The sequence below is a fragment of the Athene noctua genome, chromosome 1 (genome assembly GCF_965140245.1).
Source record: "Athene noctua chromosome 1, bAthNoc1.hap1.1, whole genome shotgun sequence".
Lineage (NCBI taxonomy): Eukaryota > Metazoa > Chordata > Aves > Strigiformes > Strigidae > Athene > Athene noctua.
In genome coordinates, this window is record NC_134037.1 from 140703374 (window position 1) to 140728253 (window position 24880).

At 41.3% G+C, this 24880-nt stretch overlaps 4 protein-coding genes across 16 annotated transcripts in view; 2 read left to right on the forward strand and 2 right to left on the reverse strand.

Annotated features, from left to right (window-relative positions):
- The window catches only part of SENP7 (SUMO specific peptidase 7), a 54584-nt gene extending 42256 nt beyond the window's left edge, over nt 1–12328 (reverse strand). For 5 of the 6 annotated variants that reach the window (XR_012633087.1, XM_074898383.1, XM_074898352.1 and 2 more), the window contains exons 1-4: nt 12182–12328; nt 10871–10911; nt 8225–8338; nt 6214–6308 (exon numbers count right to left, since the gene is read on the reverse strand). Coding sequence is in view for 5 of the 6 variants with exons in the window: in XM_074898383.1 (XP_074754484.1) it covers nt 6214–6308; nt 8225–8338; nt 10871–10903 (242 nt within the window). In the remaining variant the exon portion in view is untranslated. The remainder of the gene's footprint in view (nt 1–6213; nt 6309–8224; nt 8339–10870; nt 10912–12181) is intronic. The other variant, XM_074898372.1, reaches the window with a different exon arrangement.
- Nucleotides 12329–12389: 61 nt separating this feature from the next.
- LOC141971168 (putative protein ARB2BP) lies at nt 12390–16940 on the forward strand. 2 transcript variants are annotated; one of them, XM_074928341.1, is made up of 3 exons: nt 12427–12538; nt 13307–13378; nt 15716–16940. In XM_074928341.1, the coding sequence occupies exons 2-3, from the start codon at nt 13349–13351 to the stop codon at nt 16766–16768; spliced, it is 1083 nt and encodes a 360-aa protein (XP_074784442.1). In that variant the 5' UTR covers nt 12427–12538; nt 13307–13348; the 3' UTR covers nt 16769–16940. The 2 variants fall into 2 exon arrangements, with proteins under 2 accessions (XP_074784434.1, XP_074784442.1); XM_074928333.1 differs by lacking the exon at nt 13307–13378 and having other exon boundaries at nt 12390–12538.
- A 1123-nt stretch (nt 16941–18063) lies between these two features.
- Nucleotides 18064–19922, reverse strand: TXNL4B (thioredoxin like 4B). Of its 3 annotated transcripts, none has more exons than XM_074898458.1 (4): nt 19833–19922; nt 19381–19546; nt 18884–19035; nt 18064–18444 (listed from the first exon to the last, which is right to left on the reverse strand). In XM_074898458.1, exons 2-4 carry the CDS (start codon nt 19510–19512, stop codon nt 18279–18281), a joined length of 450 nt encoding a protein of 149 aa, XP_074754559.1. In that variant the 5' UTR covers nt 19513–19546; nt 19833–19922; the 3' UTR covers nt 18064–18278. The 3 variants fall into 3 exon arrangements, with proteins under 3 accessions (XP_074754559.1, XP_074754577.1, XP_074754569.1); XM_074898476.1 differs by lacking the exon at nt 19833–19922 and adding an exon at nt 19662–19823; XM_074898468.1 differs by lacking the exon at nt 19833–19922 and adding an exon at nt 19649–19823.
- Nucleotides 19901–23941, forward strand: TRMT10C (tRNA methyltransferase 10C, mitochondrial RNase P subunit). Of its 5 annotated transcripts, none has more exons than XM_074898424.1 (2): nt 19901–20015; nt 22265–23941. In XM_074898424.1, the coding sequence occupies exon 2, from the start codon at nt 22296–22298 to the stop codon at nt 23541–23543; it is 1248 nt and encodes a 415-aa protein (XP_074754525.1). In that variant the 5' UTR covers nt 19901–20015; nt 22265–22295; the 3' UTR covers nt 23544–23941. The 5 variants fall into 5 exon arrangements, with proteins under 5 accessions (XP_074754525.1, XP_074754535.1, XP_074754505.1 ...); XM_074898434.1 differs by having other exon boundaries at nt 19942–20040; XM_074898404.1 differs by having other exon boundaries at nt 19978–20094.
- Nucleotides 23942–24880: the final 939 nt, after the last annotated feature.

Genomic DNA, 24880 nt, shown 5'->3' on the forward strand with positions numbered 1-24880 from the left:
GTAACACAAATGTCTTACATGGTGGAGCCCAACTGTAGCAGCCTAGTGAGCATATACCAAGCCTGCAAAGCTCTCAATTTAGCATAGGAAGCAAGAGACTTATTTTCTACAGAAGTCCCCACTAAGTCAGAAGTTCGAGCTTTTTTCTGGGCTTCTCAAATGTTCAGAGTTGATATATTAACCATAGTTTATATATGTCAGAAGAGCTTACAGTGACCAGACTTACACATCTTTTATTGTTTGTCCAACTGTAAGGCATATTAGAAACAAGGAATATATAAGCAATATCTAAGGACATAAAGAATACATTTAAGAAATGTGACAAAAATTCAAAATTCAGAGACATAAGAACCTAATAAGACCGTTAAAATTTACAACTACTAAAGCCGTTAAAGGCAATTTCAAGGTAAACGTTATCAAGTAACATGCAAATTCATATTATGAAACTAGACATTTATTCTTGTGCTTCAATTTCCTCCTTAAAGATAAGGCCCAAACTACTTTAGAGGTCCAGTTACTAAAGAACTGCAGTGGAAATACATTTCATCTTTTGAGGTGCCAGAAGAGATGAAGCAATGGAAGACTGCCATATACTTCCCCTCCTCCTCTAAGAGGACTTGAAATTACAAACCAAACCTTGAAGTATCTAAGTGACACTTTTCCTCCAAATACAAAAGTTGCAGAAGTGGGCCCTAGCAATATGAAGATGTGAATCAGAAATTGTTTCTCCTTAAAAAAAAATAAGTTTTTAATCTTTACTGTAGAGCACCCTGAGATAACATGTGTTCTCTATGGAGCACTTCAGTTCTCCTGACCAGAATCATGCCAAGCCTAACACCCTGTTTCTCAGATCTAAATTCTTTCACTTTTCATTGTTCCACCTTGTAAAAATGCCAGATTTTTTTTTTTTCTCCTATTTGTCAAACACAAGATATCATAATGAAATTTTATTAAATTTAGCCTTGCATTTGCAAGGTAGTTAGTCCAATGGGAACATAGATGGTCACAGAGTCTTTATTTTAAGTGTATGTTCAGGACTTGTAAAGATAACAGAAGAGACTCCAGACTCTAGGGTCTTTAACAATACCATCATGACAGAGAAAGCCCTCAGCAGGAGGTAGTCAGAAGCAGAATTTTCAGTGAAACGATTTCATTACCTACAGTTTGTTGGCCATGTTAGAAACTCAGGTCTGACATCCTTTGTTCACACTCATGTCAGGCTAGCCCTTGACAGGCTCCAGGCCATTCCATAATTTGGTGTACCAATTGTTACAAGGTACAGAATTTGTAACGTTTCCCACTTCCTTGATTTAAATGAGGTTTATACATTTTAAGCAAGCATCTTTGCAAAAATGACCTTACAATTTAAGGCACACCTGCACCTGTGCAACTAGCTTTGCACTGGAAATCTGTGCAAGGGACAGGAACCTTCGACAAACAAGGAACAAAACAGCACACATTTGGTTACTGTTAAAGATGTCAGTGCCAGGCTAAGGCATCGCTTCTTATGTGGTACCAGTTTTTGACCGAAGACCTGAAATGCTGGGGTTTCAACCCCAAGCCCCAAAATAAGGTTGCCATATGGGTGATTCCCACAGCCCTTTACAAGGGGGGGGTGAGTTTGCCTTTAGGCTTCCCTCCAGGGTGCAGCCGGCCCTGCAGACAGAGCCATTGGGTAAAGGACCCCCAGGGGTCCCACATTCAGTAACAAAGGTCAGGTGTCCCACTGAGGGGTAAGAGCTGGGACCACTTGCAGGAAGGGCAGTGTCTGTCTGGGAGGTGGATGCACTGTGCAGAGTTCCCTGTTGGGGAAGGACCTCCTGCCTCCCTGGAACTGGGCTCCAGTCAGGTCTGGCTTTTTTAAGTGCGGGCTGTGTAGAGATCCAGTATGTGGCTTCCTTGGTTTTATAATTTTGGCTTGTTGACTTGGTTGTCTCCCATCCCTTCTATGGGAAACTGCATTTCACCATTTATTCCACCCATTGTTGGTCATGCGGTGTTGTTGTTGGAGTCAGTGGGATTGATGTTGATTATGTATAATCTGACTTGTTTGTACCCCCAGTGCTCACCCATGTACTGACCCTTTTGTAGCAAATACAATTTGGTTATTGGCTCATCTTTATGCTGGCTCTGTCCTTCATGCTAGGCCTGGCAAAACAAGACCTTGACAGGACAACTGGTTATGACCTGATCTTCAGAGCTGTACAATTGCAGAGCTTTCAAGGGCTTCCCTTTCCAAAGGACGAATGGCATTTCTTGAAAAAAATCATGTCATTAAGACTGGGCATAAAATAGATTCAGGAAAAATATATACACTTAAGCCAGCCTATACATCTGTAAACAATGGTTGGGACACAGAATACTAAATTGCCTGTTAAATTGTCCACAAAATAAAGTCAGCAAGTCATGCAAAAGACATTTCAAAAGTTAAAAATTCATGTCAAGCAGAAAAAAAAAAGCAAGCAAAGCATATATTAAAAGCAATTCCCACCAGCAGACCCAGCAGGTAACCTGCACAACAGTAAGACTGGAGGTATCTTGGTGACAGAAAACCAAAAGTAATTATTTCTGTTTCTAAAGCAAGCAGCCATTGTACCCCGTCTTATCTATCTCCACAAAAAAAAAAAGCAAAGGTAATGAAAACATACTTACACATGTAAGGATGGAATGGACCAAAAGACTATGTTATGAAAAATACTGTTACCTGCTCCTGGTACGTGTCTCATCACTTTTCAAAAAGTGCAAAAGAGGATTATCTTGCTTTACAAAGTGCGGGACCAAAAGCTATTACTTGTTTGTACCCCTTTGGGGAAAATGTTTGACCTCTATTTCACCCAATAATCAGAGCTGTTAGATCCAGTTCCTTTCTCATGATAAAATTTGTGTACATACCGGTGCTGTGAGCACTGGCTCAAATTTGTGTTGGAAAGTGATCAAAATAAGACCTGGAGGCTACTGACCCCTTTTGGAGTAAATTATTATTGTCTACACCACCATTTTCATGCCTACATTCTTCTACTAGTAAAGTCAAATTTTGGAAAAGTAGTATTTTGACAGTGGGATACCATATACCATGCAAGGGTCACCCCATCAGGTCCCATAAAAGCTGAGTATTTGTCTTGGGTTTATAGAGTAAAGCCACCAATAGACTTGATATGTATTCAGCCATCTGAGCTTCTGCAGTACATGCACAGCTAAGGAGGTCCTTGGCCTTTCAGAGCCCACAGGAATAACATGGTGTACCATCATCAAGGGAAACTGACTGCCACATTCACTGACTACACCCTGCTGAGAAGAAAGCCTCTGTCTGTCATTTTTGTACTTCAAGGCCCTGACCTTTCATCAACTGATTAGAAGTCAGTGTTTTAACAGCAAACATGAACATCCCTACTAACCTCCTTACTTTGCTGGACCAGAAAGTTATTGCTGCCAAAATATGCTTGTCAGGATAAGGAGAACCAGTATGTAAGTGATTGCCACAAAACCCTGACTGCTACAGGGTCAATACTTGATTCAGCCATGACATGTATTTCAATTAACATATAAAATACTGAGCTGAAAGAATCACCCACATCTTATTTAAGTACTTCTCCCACTCTCCTCCTGAAGAACACTTGACAGAGCAGGATGAGAAGCTTGAATTTCAGAACAGTGTTTTATTTTGTTTCTTTTTGTTTTGTTTTTATTTCCTTCTATTTCCCTCTTAGAAGAATGCAGGAATAATACTGAAGTAAGTGGATGACTCTAAACTCTACTGCCAGGTGGTGACAGCTACCCTTGAAATCATTTTATCCCCTTCCTTGACAATAAAAGAGTTTCATAAGTAGGATACAAAACATTAATTGATCAATTACATAAAAACCATACCTAACTTTCTGTAATGACACTAATAAATTCAATTATTTGTATTTCATGACAGTCCTAATCTGTTTCATGACACAACTGGGAGAATGCGTAAGAGACCACCATTTTATGAGAGGTACTAGGGAACTAACCCACCCTGAGAACCCTGTTAGGGATCACTGAAAAAAAAAAAATAAAATCGCCTGATGGTGACCTTGAGCAGGCCATGAGCAGAGGTGTTCAAGTGAGAGCAGCTGTGGTTGCTGCTTCCAGCCCCGATGGTCTCATATCACAGCAGGACTGACAGAAGCAATCATCTACCAAATTCAGTAATCCAGATCTTCAGTTAAAAACACGTGTGAACATGGGTTTGTGTTAATACATCCACTTTGTCCATTCTGACTAAAATTAAGTGGCAATAACAATGTTCAAGCAACACTTTGAGACATGCTTCCCTAAACATTTGAGATTAGCTCCTATCAATAAAGACAGTTTTAAAAACATCAGGAGCTAACAGAAGTTTGTTATTAAGATTTATTTTCCACATTTCAATGCAAATGAAAAATTCTTCACTGGGATGAAAGAACAGAGAAACTTTTGCATTAGAAAGATTCTCAGCATGCCATTTCACTCTTCCCAGTTTTGTCAGTTCTCAGACTTTACTCAACAAACACCACCTCTTTAGAACCTGTGTGCTTTTTCTACTTACTATGCAATGAGGTCAGTGTGTTGATTTTGACTTACTGAGAAACACCAGGTACCCAAATGGAACACTTAGAACAAGCTTTATTGCAGACAATAGATTTGAGTTTATTTTACAGAGAACCTCCAGCTAGTCTCTAGACACACATCTATTTTGAGGAAGTGAAAAATGCACAGGTTTAATATCTGAATATTTGCTGTCTCTTTACAGTCTAAATAATTTCTCACTAATGTGCTGGTAAGAATTTTGGTTAAAATGATGGAACATCTACAAATGCTACTTGAAAGTCTGTCACATATCAAAATAAACATATGTAATAGAAAATTAACATATGTAACAGATCCAAAGGTAACTTGCTTTTTTTTTTTTTTAAAGTTCCTCAACATTGAAAGTCAATTCAGAGTTTACTGAAAAACCTTTAGAGATTGGTATCAGATATCAACCATTTCACAGCATAACTAGAACTCATGAAACTGCAAATAACATAGCTTTTAAATTCTGCTAGGTTGACCCTGTGAGGCAATCCCTCAAAGTTACTGAGAGAAGCATTTTGAGGTAACTGCAAGTAAAATGACAGCTATGCCTCTTAATGAGGGATGAAAAATAAAATCAGAATCTTTTATAAGTTCAGCTCAGTTTGAATCATGCTGAATATGAAGGCCAGGCTAAACAATGACTATTCATAGGTCACAAAACCAACAAATTCATCAGTGTCAAAATCATCTGCTATCATTAAGCATTTTCATTACCTGTGCACTTTGTTTTTAACATCCTCTCCTGACAAGTCATCACTTATAGTCAGGTTAAGTTCCAGTCAGAAAATGGGGCAGAGAATGCATACTCTTATTTGTTTAGATTTGAATGATCTGTGGAATAACAACTGCTTCATTAAAATAAATACCATTAATTTCATCATGAAGTCATTATGTTTCCTAGTTACCATTAATCTAATTCTAAATTTTATTTCCATTTGACAATTATGGCACTCACATCTTAAAAATTTTCTTGGATAAATAATTATCTAGTTGACAGCTTCACAGAAGAGGACTTTAAATAATTTGCCATAATCTCAAAGAGCCCAAGATACTTGTTCTTGGCAACAGAGCATAAAGAAATGGCACATCAGTAGTCTTATATACTTACCTAGGTGTCTTGACTGTAACATAGAGGTGGAAAACCTAGCTTTACACTGTCTTCCCCTACTTACTAATCATCATATCCCTTGGGGGTTTTTTTCTTATTGTTCAAGAGTTGATAAAGACAGGTTAACGACTGGACTACTGACCAAAAAGTGACAAGCAAAAGATAATCTGGGAAACTTCTTAAATATCTAAAATATCTAGGGCAAGAATGATAATTTACACTTAAAGTAATGAACACCTTTCAGGATTCCAAGCAGACCAACAAGCAGTAATTTCTCTAGCAAGTGTTGCACTCCCATTCTGATGTCACAGTCTTGTTTTGCGTTAAAACAAAGAAAAAAGTTACAGTTGCCATTAAATCTCTGAAATATGATTCTCTGAGGGTGGGCTACCTAACAGCTTGAAAACCATCTCTCTTCATGACACAAATAATTAGCTAGAGACCAGAGATACCCATCTTCAAGAAAGATTCTGAAACTCTGAACATACAAATGGAGAAGATTTAGTTTTGAGATGTCTTCTTACCCAATTGATTCTTCATCATTAGAGCTGTGTCTGTCACAGTCCTTTTGCCTTTTTCCTTTTGTGGAAGGCTCTCTGTTGTTGGCACTTAATTTCCACTGAAATAAAACAAAATAAAATTGGCAGGTTCCAACAGACATAAATGACATAATGGATAGTACACTAGAAAAAGGGAACAATGACAGACATTAAAACAATGCAGCTGATCAAATAAAGCAGACCTACAAAGAGTATATGTGACAATTTTGCAAAAAGTTAATTTGCTTGATTTAAAGCACCCACGTACCACCGGATCTTGAATGGAACTGTTTTCCTCCTAAAGAAATTTGACAACATGAGACAATTCGATTATTTCCCTATTTAAAGGGGGACTATCACAAAAAGGGACTTAAATATTAGGCCTGCTTTACATAACCACAAATACACAGGATAACCTCTACTTTCCTTAACTTCGTGCATTTTACTCAAAGTATATAAAATATATATAAAATTCTGAGAAGAAAAAGGAATTTGAAGGTTTGGTACTTGGGTAGCAAAATGCACAACGGCAAGACTTCATTTTTTCCAAATTCTCTTACCTGACCAGGATACACTTATATTTTCAAATTAAATAAATGAAGCCCCACCAAAACATATAGTGATTTCTGCAGTTCCAGACTTATCTCCCTTTGCCATTATCCCCTCCTAATCTCTCCTCACTTTTTTAAATGTAAAAGATAATAAGTCAAACAGACATTTGAAAATTATGCCAGTCAGGCTGAGAGCAGACAAACTTATCTTCATTACTGTTTAAGCATGGGGTGAAAGGGCCTCTGAAAAATTCATGCCCATGCATATTTTACACATTTTAGTGAAGTCTGCAAGGAACATCCCAAAACAAACTTTTCCCTAACGAACAGCCTGACTCTAATGGAAAATACCTGCATTATTAAAGCAGTTGGCAGAAAAAAATTGTCTTGAAGGTGCTCTCCCCTCCTCCTGCCTTCAAACACTTCTAGTTCACCTCATATCACTGGTCTTCAAGCATCTTATGAGACCTATATGGCTAAATCACTGAAAGCCCCACAGAATTTCTCAAACAACATAGAGCAAACTCTGGCAAAACTAAATACAACCAAGACAGATCTTGTATGGACAAAATAGTTTATTTTACTTCTGATACCTCATGAGAAATATTTTATTTTAAAGTAGAATATAAAGAGTAGTCAGTGTTTAAAGCATGCAAAGCCCTCTACCACACAGAAAAAGTCTGAAATAGACAGATACATGTAGGAAAAATAAGAAATGGAAAATTAGAGAATATACAGGAAATAAGAAGAAATCAAAGGGGTTTTTTTTCCTAATTCACCCAGTCTAATCACTGCTTTTATAAAGGCAGAGAGAAAGACAAGAAGAATTCCATGCAAGTGCTGTCTGGCTCCGCTCAAGAGGCTGCTGCTTGTAACCACTGGAGACATTACTTCCAACTTCAAAACCTGACTGTAACTGGATGCTCTGCTCACTTAAAATTTTAACAGTATAGCACACAACCACACACTGAGTTTGTACTGCAGCATGCTCAAATGACCAGGCCTACTAAGAGACCTGGGTCACATTATCATCACTACTGAAAGTCAAAAAAACTCCTAACATCCATCACTAGGTTTTTAAAGGTTGTCTGTGGGGGAGCCTGTTTGTCCAGCCCCACGATTCTGAAAGCACTAAAGCCAGCAACAAAAATCTCAATGCTGAGCTGAAGGAGTCAAGAGTAGTAAAATATGTTTCCATATCTTGGCATCTTAAAAACGCTTACTAAATTTGGAACAGATTTAAGGAAGCAAATATTTGCTTCTATACGTGATGGAGATGATCAAGACAGTCATTTATGACAAATGCCATATAAGTACTCTTACAGTCTTCTGCTCTTAATACTGAAATCAGTTATTTCTATATTAGCACCTAAAATTCTGTTGTATATAAGAAACCTATATAACACTCTCCTACTCACTTTACACACCAAAGAACTTCTCTTTACCTCTTTTAAAGGGTAGTCCCAATGGTGGTTGCCTGGGAGCCTTGCCAAAGGGGACTTAACTTGAACTTGGACATCCTCTGACTTGGTGTTTGTTTTCTTCTTTGGTATACGAAACTGAAAATAGATGATGTTAGACACATGGTAAAACTAAATTATCCACTGAAGCCGATATAATGCTATCTAGAAAGTTTTCCTAACTGTCAGGCAAAATAACAAAGTTGCAAGGGAAACACTAACCTGCAACTTTAATTTAAATGCATTCCTCATTGATGCTTGATAATAAATCATGTGTCATACCACATGAGGAGCTAGTTTTAACATATGAACTGTCTGAAAAAGCTCTTCCTATTTCATTAACTTTACAACCACCTCAAATGTGTGCCCAGCAGGTGAGAACCAACCTACTGGTGCTTACAGTTTTGTTAGTTCCCACTGATTTGCTTACACTCTAGTTTAAATCATATCATTTTAGAGAATGATAAAGAAAAAACAAAACAGCTGAATGTCATGATAAATATCACACCAGGTTTGTTCTCCAAAAAAAAAAAAAAAATCAAGATGAAGAGAAATTATATCTCAGAATAGTACAGGTATTTTGGTATGATAATTTAGCATCAATACACTGTGATGTACTCAAAATGGTTATCAGCTATTGTCACTGCCAACCTTTGCAAAAATGGAATCAGCATTTTGAAAGTAACTATTGAAAGGTAAAGCATTTAGCAATTCACAGAAATTTGCCAATTCATAAAAATGCGTAGGAAATAATGTTCATGCATTGAAATTCAAAACAAAAATGGTCAAACTAAATTCCTACCAGTTCATCAAGACAAGGAAAGAAGGTAACATTCCCTATCAGTTAATTAAACCAGTTAAAATAATATCATCTGAAAGAATGAAAGTGCAAGCCTTGCCATTTCTCCAGGTGTCCTGAGAAGCAGAACCTTACACTGCAAACACGACCAGAATAGAATGTATCAGACAGGAAATACAACATTTACATCTTTCAGACAACTAAGTCTATCTCAGCTAGGAAAAAGCTGAAGCTTCTCCATGTGGTGGCCACTATCAACTGTATTATGAACTCAAATTTGCAAGTCACCAGATGCCCTACCTAACAAGAAATTACAAGTAATTACTCTAGAACAGCAACACAATCAATAATTAACACAGAAATTGCATTAGTTCTGTAGGTAGTCCTTCACACAGAACATAACTGAGCATACTCTACAATAATGAGATAATCCTTCAATTTTTCAGTTTGAATTTGCAAGTGCTCTTACTTCTTCTCTACACTTTTGAAAGACAGATTTATTTTTTTTTAGTAATTACATCTGAATTTCTATAAAGTATCTCAAACTGCTTTTGCTGGTCAAATGTTGTCATAACAAATATGCTTTTAATAACAGATTCCTCAAATTATAAAGGATGTAAATGTTACACACAGGCAGTAACTTCTAATACAAGTACCTCCCCACCCTTTCAATCAACATTTAAGGATCAAAACAGACATTTTCTTATTCAAGAACATCTGCAATTAGATTGCTCAATTTTAATTTTATTTTTTTGAGAAGTGGCCTATAAACATGTTCTATTAGTCAGAATGCATTCTTCTGAACTGTACCTTAATGGCCAGGTACAAATTTCTTACTTCGGAACTCCACCTGCTGCCTGTCTGTTATGATCTTCCTAAGAAGAAATATTTATCTAAAATTTGAACACTTTAAAGTTACAGAGGTTCAGATAACCATCACAGACATTTGAGAACAGGTAAGGTAAGACTCAGGAAACAGAGACAGATGGACAAACAGAAAGGGATAAAAAGCACAAGATATGTTCACCAGCAAAATTTCCACCTCACCATACAGTATCTTCCCAATGCTTGCAATCATTAATAAGATGATGGTTTGCAGTGCCTATAATTAACTATAATTAATAGCACAAAGTCAAGAGGTAACCAACAGAGGTCTGTATGAATGGCAAGTGCAACATAAGCAGTTGCCTCAGCTTTTCCTGAATATAAGGCGACTAACACAACACATACATGGGCACATGCACTTCACAGCCTCCTCATCTAAACCAGCAGTACTTTTCTGATGTTTCCCATCTGTAGGATCAAGGGTCAGAGAAACTGCATGAACAAGGTGCCAGAAACAGCTTATTTCTAAAATACTAGACAGTCCAGATTCTACCTGATCAAACCAGTTGCTGTGCCTACAGTTTGCTTTCACTAGTGCTTCCATTGCTAGAAACTACTACTAACAGGGATATTTTAGAAAAAATAAACACTAGCATAAGCAGCCTCTGAACACAACTCTGTAGATAACTAAATAATATGGAGTTATGCAGTTGCTCTACTTATGTGAGCATTACTCAGTATTTTAGATGTTAGCTTAGGTCTTAAAAAGTCCTCGAAAACATGGTGTTTATGTGAAATCAAATGTTAAGCCTATCATGTATAATACATATTCAACAACAGACATTACTATTGACTGGTACCAGCATAAACTGTTTCTCAGGAAAGAGTGCTCCAACAAAGCAAAAGCTGGACCACTGAATAATGAATTTGGTTGTGCAAATACATGAAAACACCCTAGGACGCCGACAGCCTCAAAGTAAATTGTTGCAAATTGTAGGAAGACTTACACTGACATGACTTGAAGATGATCTTCTTTCCATTATGTTCTCTATTGAAAAAAAAAAAATACAAAATAAGCTTAGCAATTTGCGTGTTATTCATTCAGAGGGAATCAGGACCAGAGTCATAGGTACTAAGCAAGAACAAGAAAACCATTTTTGAGTAAACTGGCACAAAGAACAGTCATTCATCAAATGGTTTGGAAGGGACCTTTAAAGACCATCTAGTTCCACCCCCCTGCCACGGGCAGGGACACCTTCCACCAGCCCAGGTTGCTCAAAGCCCCGTCCAGCCTGGCCTGGAACACTGCCAGGGAGGGGGCAGCCACAGCTGCTCTGGGCAGCCTGTGCCAGGGCCTCACCACCTTCACTGTTAAGAATTTCTTCCGTAGATCTAACCTCTGAAAGTTTAAAACCATTGCTTCTCGTCCTGTCACTACAGGCCTTGGCAAAAAGTCCTTTACAGCCACAATACAAGAGACATGTGCTTGGGCAAGGCTCTGGAGTGTCAGCATGAACAGAACTGTTGCCGAAGTTTTGACTAAAATTTATCTTCAGTGAAGCCATTTACTGCTTAACTCCATCCCCGGCAAGCACACAGCTAATAAGCAATTCAGGCTTTGATTATAAAGTGAAAAGGAGTCACAGAAGACATCTGCAACACTACAGGAGCTCCAAGAATAAGTAAAATTCAAGGATCCCTGTTAACAGATAAATGTCTTCCTCAGGGGAAGGACACAGCTTCAGAGCTTCGAGCACCCATAGGCGTTTAATTCTCGACTCTGGTGTAAAACATTCAAACCTCACGGCTCGTTTGAAGTCTCTCAAGAGCTTTCGGTTTGAGTACTTAACTCGGCGGTTTTTCAACTTGCGGCTCCAGTCCCCCGGTGCGGGGAACATCGCCACATAAAGACTACTAAAGAAAAGCCTAACTACTGCCTATACGGAAGCCCGCAGGGAGGAGAAGCTGACAAAGGGCGGCCTTCTGACAGCTCTGGGGGCAACCGTGGCACCGCCCAGGGGTGGCACCGCCCGGGCTGCCACCGCCGGAGCCCGCCCCGAGCAGGGCTGCCCGCGGCCCCAGCTCCTCACCCGGCCGCCGGCTCCTCCCGTTAGGAAGGAAACGGGCTCCTCGCCCGCAAACGGGCAAGCGCCGCGGGTCAGCAGCGCCGCGTGTCCACACGCGCCAAGGAGCGGCAGCCCCGGCGCCCCCCTCCCTTCCCCCGGCGTCCATCCACCCGTCCGCCAGCCCTCGCTCCCAACCAGCCCCCGAGCGGCGCGGCCGGCCCCGCCCCGCCCCAGCGACAGCGCGGGACCCACCGGGGCGCGGCCGGCCGGCCTCATGCGGGCATCCTCCTGCCCTTCAGCGGCCAAACGGCGGACAGCGAGCACCGCGCGCAGCAGCCCCGCTCACCGCCGCGGCCCCGCCGCCGCTGTTTACCCGGACGCCGCCGCCGCCTGCGCAGCTTCCCCGCGTACTTCCGGGCTGGGCCCCGCCTCCGCCCGGCCCCTCAGAGCCTCCGCCGCCTCCCCGCCCGCTCCCTCAGGCGCTCCCCCGCGGGATCCCGCGCCATGGCCCCGCCTGCCCGCCCTCTCGGTTTTTTACCTCTCTCGGGTTCAACCCGGTACGGAGCCGCCGAGGGGGAAAGCGAGGTGGAGCAAATGATGGTGTCACAGGTGCGCTGGTACACGCGTTTCCCTTGCACCTGGCAAGCTGATGAGTAGTGACAAGCCCGGGAGTTCTGCGAACGCAATAAAGAGTAGTGAGGGGAAGCAAAAGATGAGGAAACGGGACAAATGCAGAAATCTGGCGAAGCAGTCAAGGAAACCTCGGTGTTTTTACGGTCGTAATATACAACCCAGGCGGGTCGGGTTTAAGGGTACCTTGCTAATCACGTTTTCCCTAGCTAGACTTCGCCCCTCCTGTCCGGTAGGTCCCGGCCGGGGGGTGATTCTCGTGGGGGCCCCTCGGCTCAACTAGCGGGCAGATCCCTCCCACCCCCCCCCCCCCCCCCCCCCGGCCCCGCGGGTTTCAGCCGCGGGTCCTAGAAATCCTCCCACAGCCACGCGGAGACGAAGATTTGTCAGTTGGTGTTTGTGGTGTTGTGGGATTAGTCGGGTTTTTTGTTTTCTTTTCGGAGGAGCTTCAGAGTCGTGAGTTCGGAGTGTCGCTGTCTGTTTTGTCCTCTCGGTAGTGCCTGTATATCAAGTAAAGGGAAGCTGTGCAAAACTAGTTTAGACAACTTTTTAGTTTCACGCGCAGGAGGTTTGGCTTTAATTCATGGTCAGGTGTAAATTACAAACGTGAGATAATAGCTTGTAACTTAGAACTATCTGAAATGCTTTAGCTGGCCTTATCAGCAACTCTTATAGATACACCCCAGAATAAAGCACGTGAAGCAATGAAACCCAAACTAAGATGGGTTTCTTTTCTTTCACGCACAGAAATTGTCTACAGTCCCAGAGTGAAAAAGATTTCCGTTTGTGATGATGGCAGATTTTACAGGAGAGCATACGGTAATGTTGGGTTTTACTACGATAGAGGAAACTATTTTTAAATGGAAGATCTCATAAAGAGTAATACTTATACTGCAGTAGTGTTTCAAATATGAGCCAAACTTACAGCCAAAGAATCTTACAATACAAACAAAAAAGTGGGAGGAAGAGGGATTTTTTTTGTTTCCCCACAACAGTAAATTTTTTAAATCAAAATAGCAATTATAAAGGCTGCTAGAATAAACATTCCTGAATATTGCATTTATGGATGGACAATGAAGCAGAAGTAGCAGACAACACGAATTTAGAATATACATTTTCCAAAAAGATGTAAATACATTATGTAGCTATATCCAGAAAAATCTATAACTGCAGCTTTTTCATTTTATAAATGGCATTACAATAAAATCAGTCTTTCCGACTAAGAAGTATATGATTCTAAGGTGCTATTCAGGTCAACTCTTAAGTGATAGCCTACTATAAATTTCTTCAAAACTTTTCAGTTCACACCTTGAAGGAAATGTTAGGAAGGGAAGTCATACCTGTGTCTGATGTAAAACTGTATTTTTTTTGTTTCTGCTTCCTGAAACCTTCAGAAACCTTTCACAATGCTTTGTCAAGTAAATATTTAAGTAGATGTTCAATATTGCATACACAGGGTTTCATTTGGAATCACATATCCTTGTTTTGGTTTGAATTGAAAAAGCAACGTTGTTGCTAGTAGCTGAAGTGAGAGCAAAGTAACGTCCTGTTTACAGTAGGCTGGGAAACTAGTCTCCAGCCTTTCATGGGTGAGGAGAGAAACTGAAAGAAGTGCTGCACAGTATCCCACTCTGTGAGGGAACTGCATTTACCTATTCTTAATGGTTAATGGAATGCTTCCTCTGTGCTTCTCCTTTCTCCATAGACATCTTCCCTTAAACCATGTCCATTTTTCTCCCACTTCATTGTGTGTAGTAAACAACATAAATATGGGTAGCCTCCTCCCTACTAAATATGATCTCTTTTGTGTGAATTGCCCATATTTCAGTAGTATAGCAAACAGACTGTCCTCCGATCTCCTTGGTGTCTTTCATGTCTTCCTGCAGAATGAAAAAATCATAGATGAATCCATGCACTTACAACTTCTTTGTGCTGTTTTCATTCCAAGAAACCGGCAAGACAGTAGCTGGTTTATATGTCATAGAATCTGACTGGTTTTCCCTTTTCTATGTGTGTTCTATTCTATGAGAAAAAAGCAGAAAGTACCATTTCCTAGCCTACTCTCTATTAATCAGAAGACCCCAAAGAGATGACTTAACAACTCTGACCCAGTGGAGATTGCTCAAAAGGAAAATCTATATGGTGTTGCTCTGTTAAAAAGCAAAGAATTTATTTTTTTTCAATTTGGAAGTGTAATAAAAAAATTGCAATATGCTAAGCAGCTTATTCAAGGAAACTTGCATTCCATGAAGGAGTTGGGCTCCAACTCAGGTTACTTACCTGAAAATTTTCAGATCACTTTCTGTCCTAGTAATTGACTTTATCAGACAGTATAGTGAGTTTTAACATAGTCAGAATGTAATTTACTGTGTTCTAAAAACCTGTTAGTTCAGCGAGAAGAATCTGAAGGTATATAGTAGCTTGTGCCAATGTATTTGCCAAATGTAACTTCATATAAACCGCTTGTGAAAACAAAGTTACTGTGTTAAGATGATAATTTCATTTTAAAAATACTGATAATAGTGGGATATAAATACTGATAGTGGTGAGAATTTAATGCTTGTAAATCTCTGCTGTTAGGACAAAAATCCCATACAAGTAGGATTCTAACCACACCAAAGGTTGCCCCATGTTTACCATTTACAGCCAGGGACAGTTAGTAGCAGACTGAAGAGTTATTAGGAAAACAGAAGGTTATGATAAGCTTCATTTTTCAGTTATGTGGAAACTACCTCTTGATATAATTCTGACCATCGATCAGTTTTATGAGCTGAAAAATTATCTTAGCTGAAACCAGAGAACTCAGTCTAATCTCATGAAAGTACTGCATGGATTTTCTTCTCTCCTGTTCCTGGATCACAGTGGATAGCTTATTGTCATCCATTCCACAATTTCCATGTGGTCAGTGCTTGCAAGAATGAAAGAGTAGCTGGAGAAATTAGTATTAATGTACTGCTGTTGGAATTTAGCAGCTGAAATGTGTGAGAGGCTTTACAAGCAGCTGTTTTACTACAGACTGCCAAGAGATAGTCTGTATCAATGAGTATTTTGCTTGTAACCACTTTTAAATCTGGATTCAGATATAATAGGGGGTTTTTTATATAGGTGTTGTGGAGTGTTGTATCACTACATTGACATAGTCTTCTTAAATTGTAGTGGTTGCAAATACAGCGTGAACTAAGCTTGAGGAAACTAATAGAGGGTTCAGAGTATCAAGAGGAACTGAAGTATGACTTCAATATAAAAGGGGAGCTGAGGCACCTGGATACAAACGAGTCCTTTGTTTTCAATTACTACAAGAATGCACATGAGCAGAATCATAAACGCTATCAAGTTTTGGTACATTCGATTACCCAATATGTTTATGAGCTCCTGGAAAGAGTCTGCATGCTGCAGAAAGTTTATATTCCTATTGACGCTACAGAGGATGAGCCAAAGAGTTTCTTTTTCATGAGCAAGAATGCACTAACAAGTTCCTCTAACTTAATTGTCCTTCTTCAAGACAGTGGAGTTTTCCGTGCTGGACAGTGGGGGCAAAGGATGATTGTCAGCGAGGGCCTGAGGTGTGGAACACAAATACCATTCATCAAAATGGCCCTTGAAAGCCACGGGGGAGTGATTGTACTGAATCCCAATGACAACTTTGCTGATCTGAAGACTGAAAAGAAGAGGTTAAGCTTTTCTACCAGGGAAGAATCACTGATTTCTACGAAAGCCATCGCCAAGAGGGGCAGCAGCAGCCCTGAGGAGCATACTAGGTACGTGTGGGATCATTTCATTTCAGAGAGCACAGCCATGAATGTGGCCTTCATTGCCCACGGCTACGGTGGCCTGGTGTTTGTTGATCTGTTGGTGCAGAGAAAACAGGAGGTAATGAACAAAGTGTACTCTGTGGCATTCATCGACTCCATGCACAACACACAGCACCAGACTAGAGGTGATCCACAAATACAAGAATGGATACAGAAGTACTGCTATGAATGGGTGTCAAACAGTAAGCCTCTAGATAAAGCTGTGGGTTCTCTCAGTAAAGTCAACTGTCCTACTGTCTCTGCTGGAACAGAAAAGTATGGTTTAGCACCCTCCTGCTGCTTACATGCCATCTTTAAGTACTTGAACAGCATGCTGAAAGCCAAGACCACAACAGCCTTTAGGTATTCACCTGTTATGACCAGAAGCAGCACAAGTAAGAAGAGAGGCAATAAATAAAGGTATACTGATTTGTTCTCGATAGTGGTGTCTTCCTTTCATAACTGTCCCTGCACTTTTCGGTCATCTAAGGACCTTCATCTCACTGTGGAGCAACTTACAGTTCCAAGTTTGAAGCTAGTTTGTTTGGTTTTGAGAAACACACAAATACAAGTTAACTATTAGGAAAGAAGTGCGTTGTTGAAAGCTTTAAGCTACAACCCTTCAGCTAGCTGTGAAATTTAAAGTTGCACAAAATAAAAATGTTAAGGTGTACCAACTCTCACCTGTATCATTGTTTAAACATTTTGCAGTTATGGCTCTCTAATCAGACTAAGCTATCAGGAAAACACTTGTTTCTTATGGGCATAAGCTTTCATTAAAAGGCAAACTGGAAAACAGAAAGCATGTAAAGGATCTATTTCCTCCCCACCATATACCATATAGTGTTTAAAATCTTTCAAGAGTTGGAACATCCACCTTCCTCTTTGAAATGTTTACTTCTAAGTTGAATGATACTTCAGGGAACTATGTACAGCTGCCTTCCCTCCAGAGATGGTGTGCCCAAAACATGATACAAGGAGCTAAAGTAACTTCCATTTTAAAGCCAGCTAAGCCAGTGAGGTTACTGGGCATGAGCTGCTATAGAAATACAATACTCGAGCAACCTGCAAGTATGAAACTGATGCAAAAGAATGACACTACTGTTTTCTCTCAGCTGTTTAATTTTAGACAGAGGTGGGAAATAGAGACAGCTTTTAAATGTCCATACTCAAGGTTCACAAATTTTACAAGCAGAAGGTCAAACAACCTTTAAACAAAATGGTTATTCTGAATTTTCAGTTTAATCCTGTGGGAATTAAAAGAGCTCAATGCCTGCAAAAGAGCTTTGAAGGATGACAAAACCTTGTCCTACACCTTCAGTTCCCATCTCGGTCAAAAAAGTTTGCTGAACTAGGTACCAGATAAAAGAGAGAGTCAACTGCCCTTTTGTGTTTATATCCATTTCAGATTTCAGTCACCTCTAATGCTGTTTGAAAAAGCTCCCATTTTGTTATCCAGTAAAAGTGTAAAATTCCATTGGAAAGGCACAGTCAGTTGAATGCCTCTGAGAGCATGCATGGCTTTTTAAATAAAGATAGGTTTACTGTTATTACATCTGAATTAAAGTGGTACTAAATAGACAATAGACTATATAGTGCCTTAGTTCACTAAAGAAAGTTGCAGTGGAGACGTCATCATTGAGGATGCATACAGCCTGCCTGTTTTGTAGATGCTGGTCAGCATGCAACTCAAAGAACAGTCACTTGTGGGAATTCAACACATGAGTATGCAGCTTTATTTATGAGGTGTGAGACGGCAGAATGTCTGTCTTCAGAAGGAGACCAATATGATCCTTCAAAATAAACGCTCAAACTGTCCCACATGTGAAGGTGTCCCACGGTGTTAAGAGGTGGCTAAAAATCCCTGAAGAGAAAAAGGGATCTAGAACATCGGCCATTTCTGTAATTATTTTTCTCAGGTCAACCCATTAAATTCCTTGGTAGAGAAGGTCGTATTTAGGAATGTTATTGGGATCAATAGGACTTCTCACAATGAGTTTTCCACGCATTGCTCCACGATAGATCACTTCAATCAGATCTATAAAGTCTTGCTTTGTTTTGAAGCTTCCTACAAATTTGGTATGATCTGGAGACCTAAAAATAAGCATAAGGCAGAATTGTAACATTAAAGTGTTCAAAGCAGAACCACCTAAAGACAAGAAAAGATGTATAATGACATCAGGGTTTCTCATCTGGTCATTCTGAAAGAATGAACTGCACTGGTAACGGTATAACCAAGTCACGAGTATGCTGTGACCTCAAAGGTCCCAAAAGGTGTGGTGTCATGTGGAAGACTTTAACTATATTTTGCAGAGTCAGGCATGTTTCACAGCTGACACCTACTTATTGCATCAGAGCATATTTAAAAATACTTCTTAATTTTACATCCTACTTGCTCCCAACAGTGTTCTCTACAGATGCTGCCAACAACATTAGTTTTCAAACTTTCATTACCTTCCCTAGACATGGTTACATAAAGAAAGACTGATCATTCTTAGAGATATCATAGGTAGTGCCAGGTAGGATGACATACCCATAATCAACCTTCATGTGTTGTCCATTGAAGAAAAATACAGTGGATGGAATATAACTGATGTCAAAATACTGGGTGTACACTGGAACCTTGTTCACATCCACCAGGTAAATGACTGCCATTTTACTTAGATCATGAGCTGTCTTTGCAAGCTGAAAAGAATGAGAAAGATGGATGAAAAATGGATTGAGGCACACGAGGAAAAAGGGTGGCAGGCATTATAAAGCACATTTCTCCTGTGTCTTATCAGTTTAAGCAGGGCTAGAATGTCATGTCTTATCTACTTCAAGCACTTTGTACACCCACTATAACAACATAAACATCTGCTGAATATTCAAACTGGTTTATGTAGTACTGTTTCATTTTACATTTGTCAATAAAATTTTCATGAGACACCATATTAGCCAAAAGCAACATATGATATTCTCTTGTATGCAACAGGTATACTAGCAGAGATCATTTAAAAAAAAAAAAAAAGTTTAAAAAATTGTTCTTACGATATCATCGAGCTGCAGACAAACAGAATCGTTATCTCTTCCAAACCGGAGAACCAAAACCTTCTCTGCCACGCTTTTTATTGCCTGATCCACCTCCCTCTTACAGGTCAGTTTGGGCAGTAGAAAACTCATCCCGGCAGGTCACAGCTTACACTAAAATCCGTACCTGACGGTTAGGAAAAAAAAAAAAAAAAGAAACCTGCGTCATAAATAAGCGAAATTTCTTCATGCTACTGAAAGAAGAGAAAGAAATCACCGACCGCCCCACCGGGCTAACAAACCCCTCGCGTCCCAGCTCAGCATGGCGGCGGGCCCAGGCCCTTCCCCGTCCCGCAGGGCCTCGCCCCGCACCAGGGGCCGCGGCAGGGTCCCGCTGACAGCCCCCCCGAGGGCTCCCGGCGGGGCCCGGGTGCAGAGCGCCGCCCCGGGCCGGGCCTGCCCCGCGGGCTCACCGTGCCCCGCAGCGCCCTGCGGCGGGGGGAGCAGCGCAGGCCGGAACCTTGGCGGCGCAGGCGCGGAGCCCCGGGGACAGCCAAGGAGCAGCGCGCCGCACCCGAGCGGGAAGGCGCTGGGACCAGGACCGGCGGCGCACGCGCGAGCCGATCCGCCTTGCGTGAGCTGGAGGTGGCGGAACGGTCGGTGCCCAGAGGCCTCGGGGAGGTACGGGACGGGACGGGGCCGAGCCGAGCCGAGCCGAGGCCGGAGTTCGGGCAGGTGCGGGCGCAGCCACTGGAGGAGGAGGCCTTTCCCGTCCCCGGTTTCCCGCCGCTGCGGGTTAAGGGCGAGAGACTCGCCCGCGGGCGCGGAGGCCTGAGGTACCCCGCCGTGCTCCCCTCCTCGGCCCGTCAGTGGCCTTCGCGGAACTTTCGGCGGCGGGCGCGGGTCGGGCCTGCGGCGCAGTGCCCCGCAGGCCGCGCTCCCCCGCCGCAGCAGCGGGGAGCGGGCCGCGCCGGTGTCCCCGGGAGCACTGTGGGGCGCAGCGGGGTGCTGCGAGGTCTTACCCGGCTTGTGGCGGCTCGGTTCGGTTGTGGGCTGTTGAGAAGTTGTGCAGGAGCGGGGGAAGCCGCCCCGTCGCGTACTGCCCGCGCTGGGCGCCCACCCCGCGCCGCCTCTGCACCGGGCCCCGGCCTGCCGGCAGCCGGGGTTGGCATCTGCGTTAGGGAGGTAAGGCCGATTATTCTCTCGCTGCAGCAGCTGTGAAGGGCCTTTCTCTTCCAGGGATGAGTTACAGTGAAGTCAGGCCAAAAAAAAAAATTAAAAAAGTATCAGAAAAATACTTTTTAGTTCTACCAATCTAGGTTGTTAAAAGAGATTTAGAGTAATTCTTGCAGTAATGATGTGGCAGTGTGCACTGAAAGGTAACGGCTTTTATCAAAAGCTGTCATCAGGTATTCGAATTGTGTTAATCTGCCTTTCAACTATTGACTTAATTGGAGCTCCAGTAACGTAAGTTAACAGAGGAACTGATCCCTTGATTTTTCCATGCTGGACAACATACGTTTTTGATTATTAAGTATATTAATGCTTAATGTAAAATTATGAACACTTCTAACACGAATTTTCACATTATAAGGTTGGTTGGTTTTTTTGTTTGTTTTGTCTTAATAACAGCCAAAAATTAAAGGCTAGCAGTTTGACCAATTACATATTGTAAAATGCATGCCAGTTTATATGATATTTCCTAATAATACGCTACTCTTTCTGTGGCTTTTTATCTGGGCAGGTATATATAACACCACAAAATTAGATTTAACTTGTTCCCTGTATCAAATTATTTTCAAGTGATAAGTTATTAAGGAGATTGTGAATTTTGCTTTCAAAATTTAGAGCTAATTTTGATGTTTGGGCTGAATTATGTTTTCTCAGACATTGAAGCTTCACTGATTTTACTTAAATTTACATAGGACAGGGAAAACATTAAACAGTCTTTGATGGTTTTTCTTTCTTAAGACTTTTTATATTTAAATACAAATGTGTATGAAATCAATGGGACTGTGGGTTTCATGTCCTCAAGTTTATGTGCCATCAGCTTCACAGGGAGTTTGCCAGAAAGAGGAAGGATGGTCTTTTTCTATTACTAGTTGTTTGTTCTTCCATCTCTTCTTTCTAGGTGTCTGGTGAATCAGGTGTGGAAACTCATTAGAGTGGGTTTGATAACTAGCTTTTTCTCCTTTTTCCACCTTCTGATTAGCTGTCCCTAAGATCAGGTCTCTGATTCGGCTCGTAGTGCGGCCATGTGAATGCTTGCATTGCGGGGGGAGCCAGGAACAAGGGCCTCAGGGGATGTAGGAGTGCCTTCAGTGGCAGTAATGTTGGCTTAGAGAAACTGTAGCATTGGTAGTTTCCGTAGTTCTAGTGACTTGCGGCGTGGAAATGCACAGAAGAGGAAAAATTTTAGTACTAATGTTTGCAAATAGAGCTGTCCCAAAATATAACGGTAAAATCAAAAATGTGATCTTCCATGATACAGAGTTGTTCCAGAAAATGTTACAAGGTGAAACATCTTGTCCATTTTCACAGTGTGGGTAAATAAGGTAAGCACCTCTGGAAGTAAGCATTTTGCGTATCTTGGTTGTGGAGGTTCTTATTTCTCACATGATACAGATAACTGAAATGGATCTCAATATTTAAAGGTTGTTTGACCGTATTTTGGATTACAATAAGTAAAGCTATTTTAAGCAGCAGAGCTAACCATGTGTGTTCACAGCAGTGCCACATACGCTGGTTTTATGTAGAAAGCAGTAGAAAAGTAATAGTGGAGGTAGGAATTTCTAGTATTCTCCAAGAAGTGAGTTATTGTCTGTGCATGTTACTAAGGGTGAAAGTTGTGTGTGTTTTCTTTATGATTTCTGATTTTTTTTCCCCTTTTATTGGCGTTTTGCAGATAAGTGTTTGAACACAGCACATGTCTAAGTATGCAGTCTGCTAATATGTTTCTGAAAAAAATCTTAAGAAGTCCTGCCCTTCCATTTGCTGCACAATGTGGGATGAAAAAGGATTTGCTTCCACTCAGTAGAGCTCTGAGTTTATCAGTTTGCCTGAAGCAGGACAATTCATGCAATCGCAAAGAAAAAATAGATTTAGATGCATGGAAGACAGTAATGAAGTCTGGGTTGCCAGAAGTCATCGGTGAGACAGTCTCTGAGCATAAGGAACTTTCCACTTTGGCTGCTGCACGTAAAACTGTGGAGATGTGGAGACTAGCTGGCAGATTGGTTCCAGAAAATATCACTGAAGAACAGCTAAAAACCTTTGTGGAATGTTCTTCCAAGTCAGCCCAGAAGAAGTATTTAAAATTTTTACATCTCAAAGAACTTTACAAGAAAAACAACAAAAGAAAGATGGATGAGAAAAGGGAAAGGAGGCTGGAAACAAAAGAGCAAGCTTCAGAACCTGATGAGGCCAGAAGGAATTCATTCATATGTTTGTGGGCCAGCTGTATGGATAGAGCATACAGTTGGAGGACTGCTCAGTCTATGATCTTTGGCCAACCTCTAGTGTTTGACATGTCTTATGAAAAAGATATGTCTGCCCGAGAAGTGGCAAATGCAGTGAGACAGATGGTATTCAGCGAAGGCTGCAATCGAAGATCTGCAGATCCGTTCCACATCCACTTCTGTAACTTCAAAGAAGACAGCCTCTATCATAGGGAATTTATCAAGCATTATAGAGAGGCATGGGGCAAATTGCTTATCACTGTGACAGACCAGTGCTACACAGAAGTATTTCCAAAGGATAAGCTTATCTATCTGACTGCTGATTCTCCCAAAGTTATGAAAACATTTGATCATGATAAAATCTATATTGTTGGGTCAATAGTTGACAAGAGCATAAAAACAGGTGTCTCTTTAGCACGGGCAAAGCGACTGGGACTGGAGACTGCGGCCCTTCCACTGGAGAAGTACTTGCTTTGGAATATTGGTGCCAAAAATCTCACACTGGATCAGATGATGCATATTTTATTAACCTTGAAAGATACTGGAGACTGGAAGAAGGCTCTGGAATTTGTTCCAAAAAGGAAATATTGTGGCTTTGTAAGCAAGCCTATACGTGAACTGAAAAAAACCTTAAACCTGGTCAACACACTTAAACTTGGAAGGAGACATGAAGAATTACAAAAGCAATTTGTCAAGAACTACTCTGAGAAGCTAACACGAAAGTAGAGTGGTGGGAACAAGAATGATTTTTTTAATGCTCCAGTTTCTTGGGACTTCTGCAGCTATGTTCAGCTTTTTATCTCCAACCTGTCTTTGTTGGTTAAATTTGAAAGTACTGTTGTTAGGGATTTTTTTTTTTCAATTACCTTAGTATTCCAGCTGTTTACAATTATTCACACATTATTGAAATTATGTATGAGAAATGAGATAATATGTTCTAAAAAATTACTCTGTACAACAAATATCCATCTGTTCAGTTGAACCATGCTGGGACAAGGGGGATTGCCACTGAATACAAAGGTTGTTCTTCAGAGAACACCTCAGTGCTTTGGGTTTGCAATGGGTGGACGCCATCCACACTCTTGTTCTGAAAGGTGAGCCATGTTGAAATAAAAGCTACTTCCTTGTCACTTCCTAGATCCTCTTTTTGTTTGTAGATGAATTGGCTTCTCATAGCTGAACTAAAAACAAATGGTCAAAACCTGGCATGGGTTTGGAAAGTTGCAGAATTTGTTTGTTAATGTTCTTCTGGAATGATATCAAGACCCTATTTGAGAGGAATAAGCGAAATTTATTGATCCTGATTTTTATCCTTGAGGCCTATGTAATGTAGATTTCTCAAAGTGCTGGAACTTTTGAGATGATAAACATTGCTATTAGTAAATACTTAGAGGGGCAGGGAGCCTTTTAGTATTTCTGACAGCTGAAAATGTATTGAGTGGCCTCTCTCTGAAAGTCTGTGTCCTGGCTGCAGAGCTACAATGGGCTAAAATACGGTTCTTCCTGCTATCTGTAGGATGAGGAGGGATTCCTTTATGGGTACTTAAATATTTTTTATTTAGTCTAGCTGACTACCCTGATGCTTCAAGTCAGTGATGGTAAATGGGGGGGGTGGGGGGGTGGGTGTCCTGAAAATTCAAAAACTAGGAGTGGGGCATGTAATTTTTGAAGAGTAGACTTCAAACACCCCAGGGGTTGGTGGTGATCCTCTCCCTGTCTGGCCTCTTATATGTCGCTGCAAGGAGGGTTGGAAGGCAGAAGACACGCTACCCCAATACTGCCCCTGAAGCACGGGGGCGTTCGTGGGGAAACCCTGGCATGGAGAAAGACCTCGTTCCTTCCAGCAGCGGTGGCTGGGCAGTCAGCCAAGCTGCACCGTGGGGCAGTGCTTCTGGGGGGCCGAGGGCACCGTCGAGCCCTTGGGGGCAAGGACTGGCCGCCTGACTCAGATGGCCCTTATTCCTTCCTTGTGTGAGGAAGAGACAACAGGGAGCTGCATGCTGCAGAAGCGTGCCTCCTGCTCGCCGTTATTCCGTCAAACTGCCATTTCTGATCGGTGAACT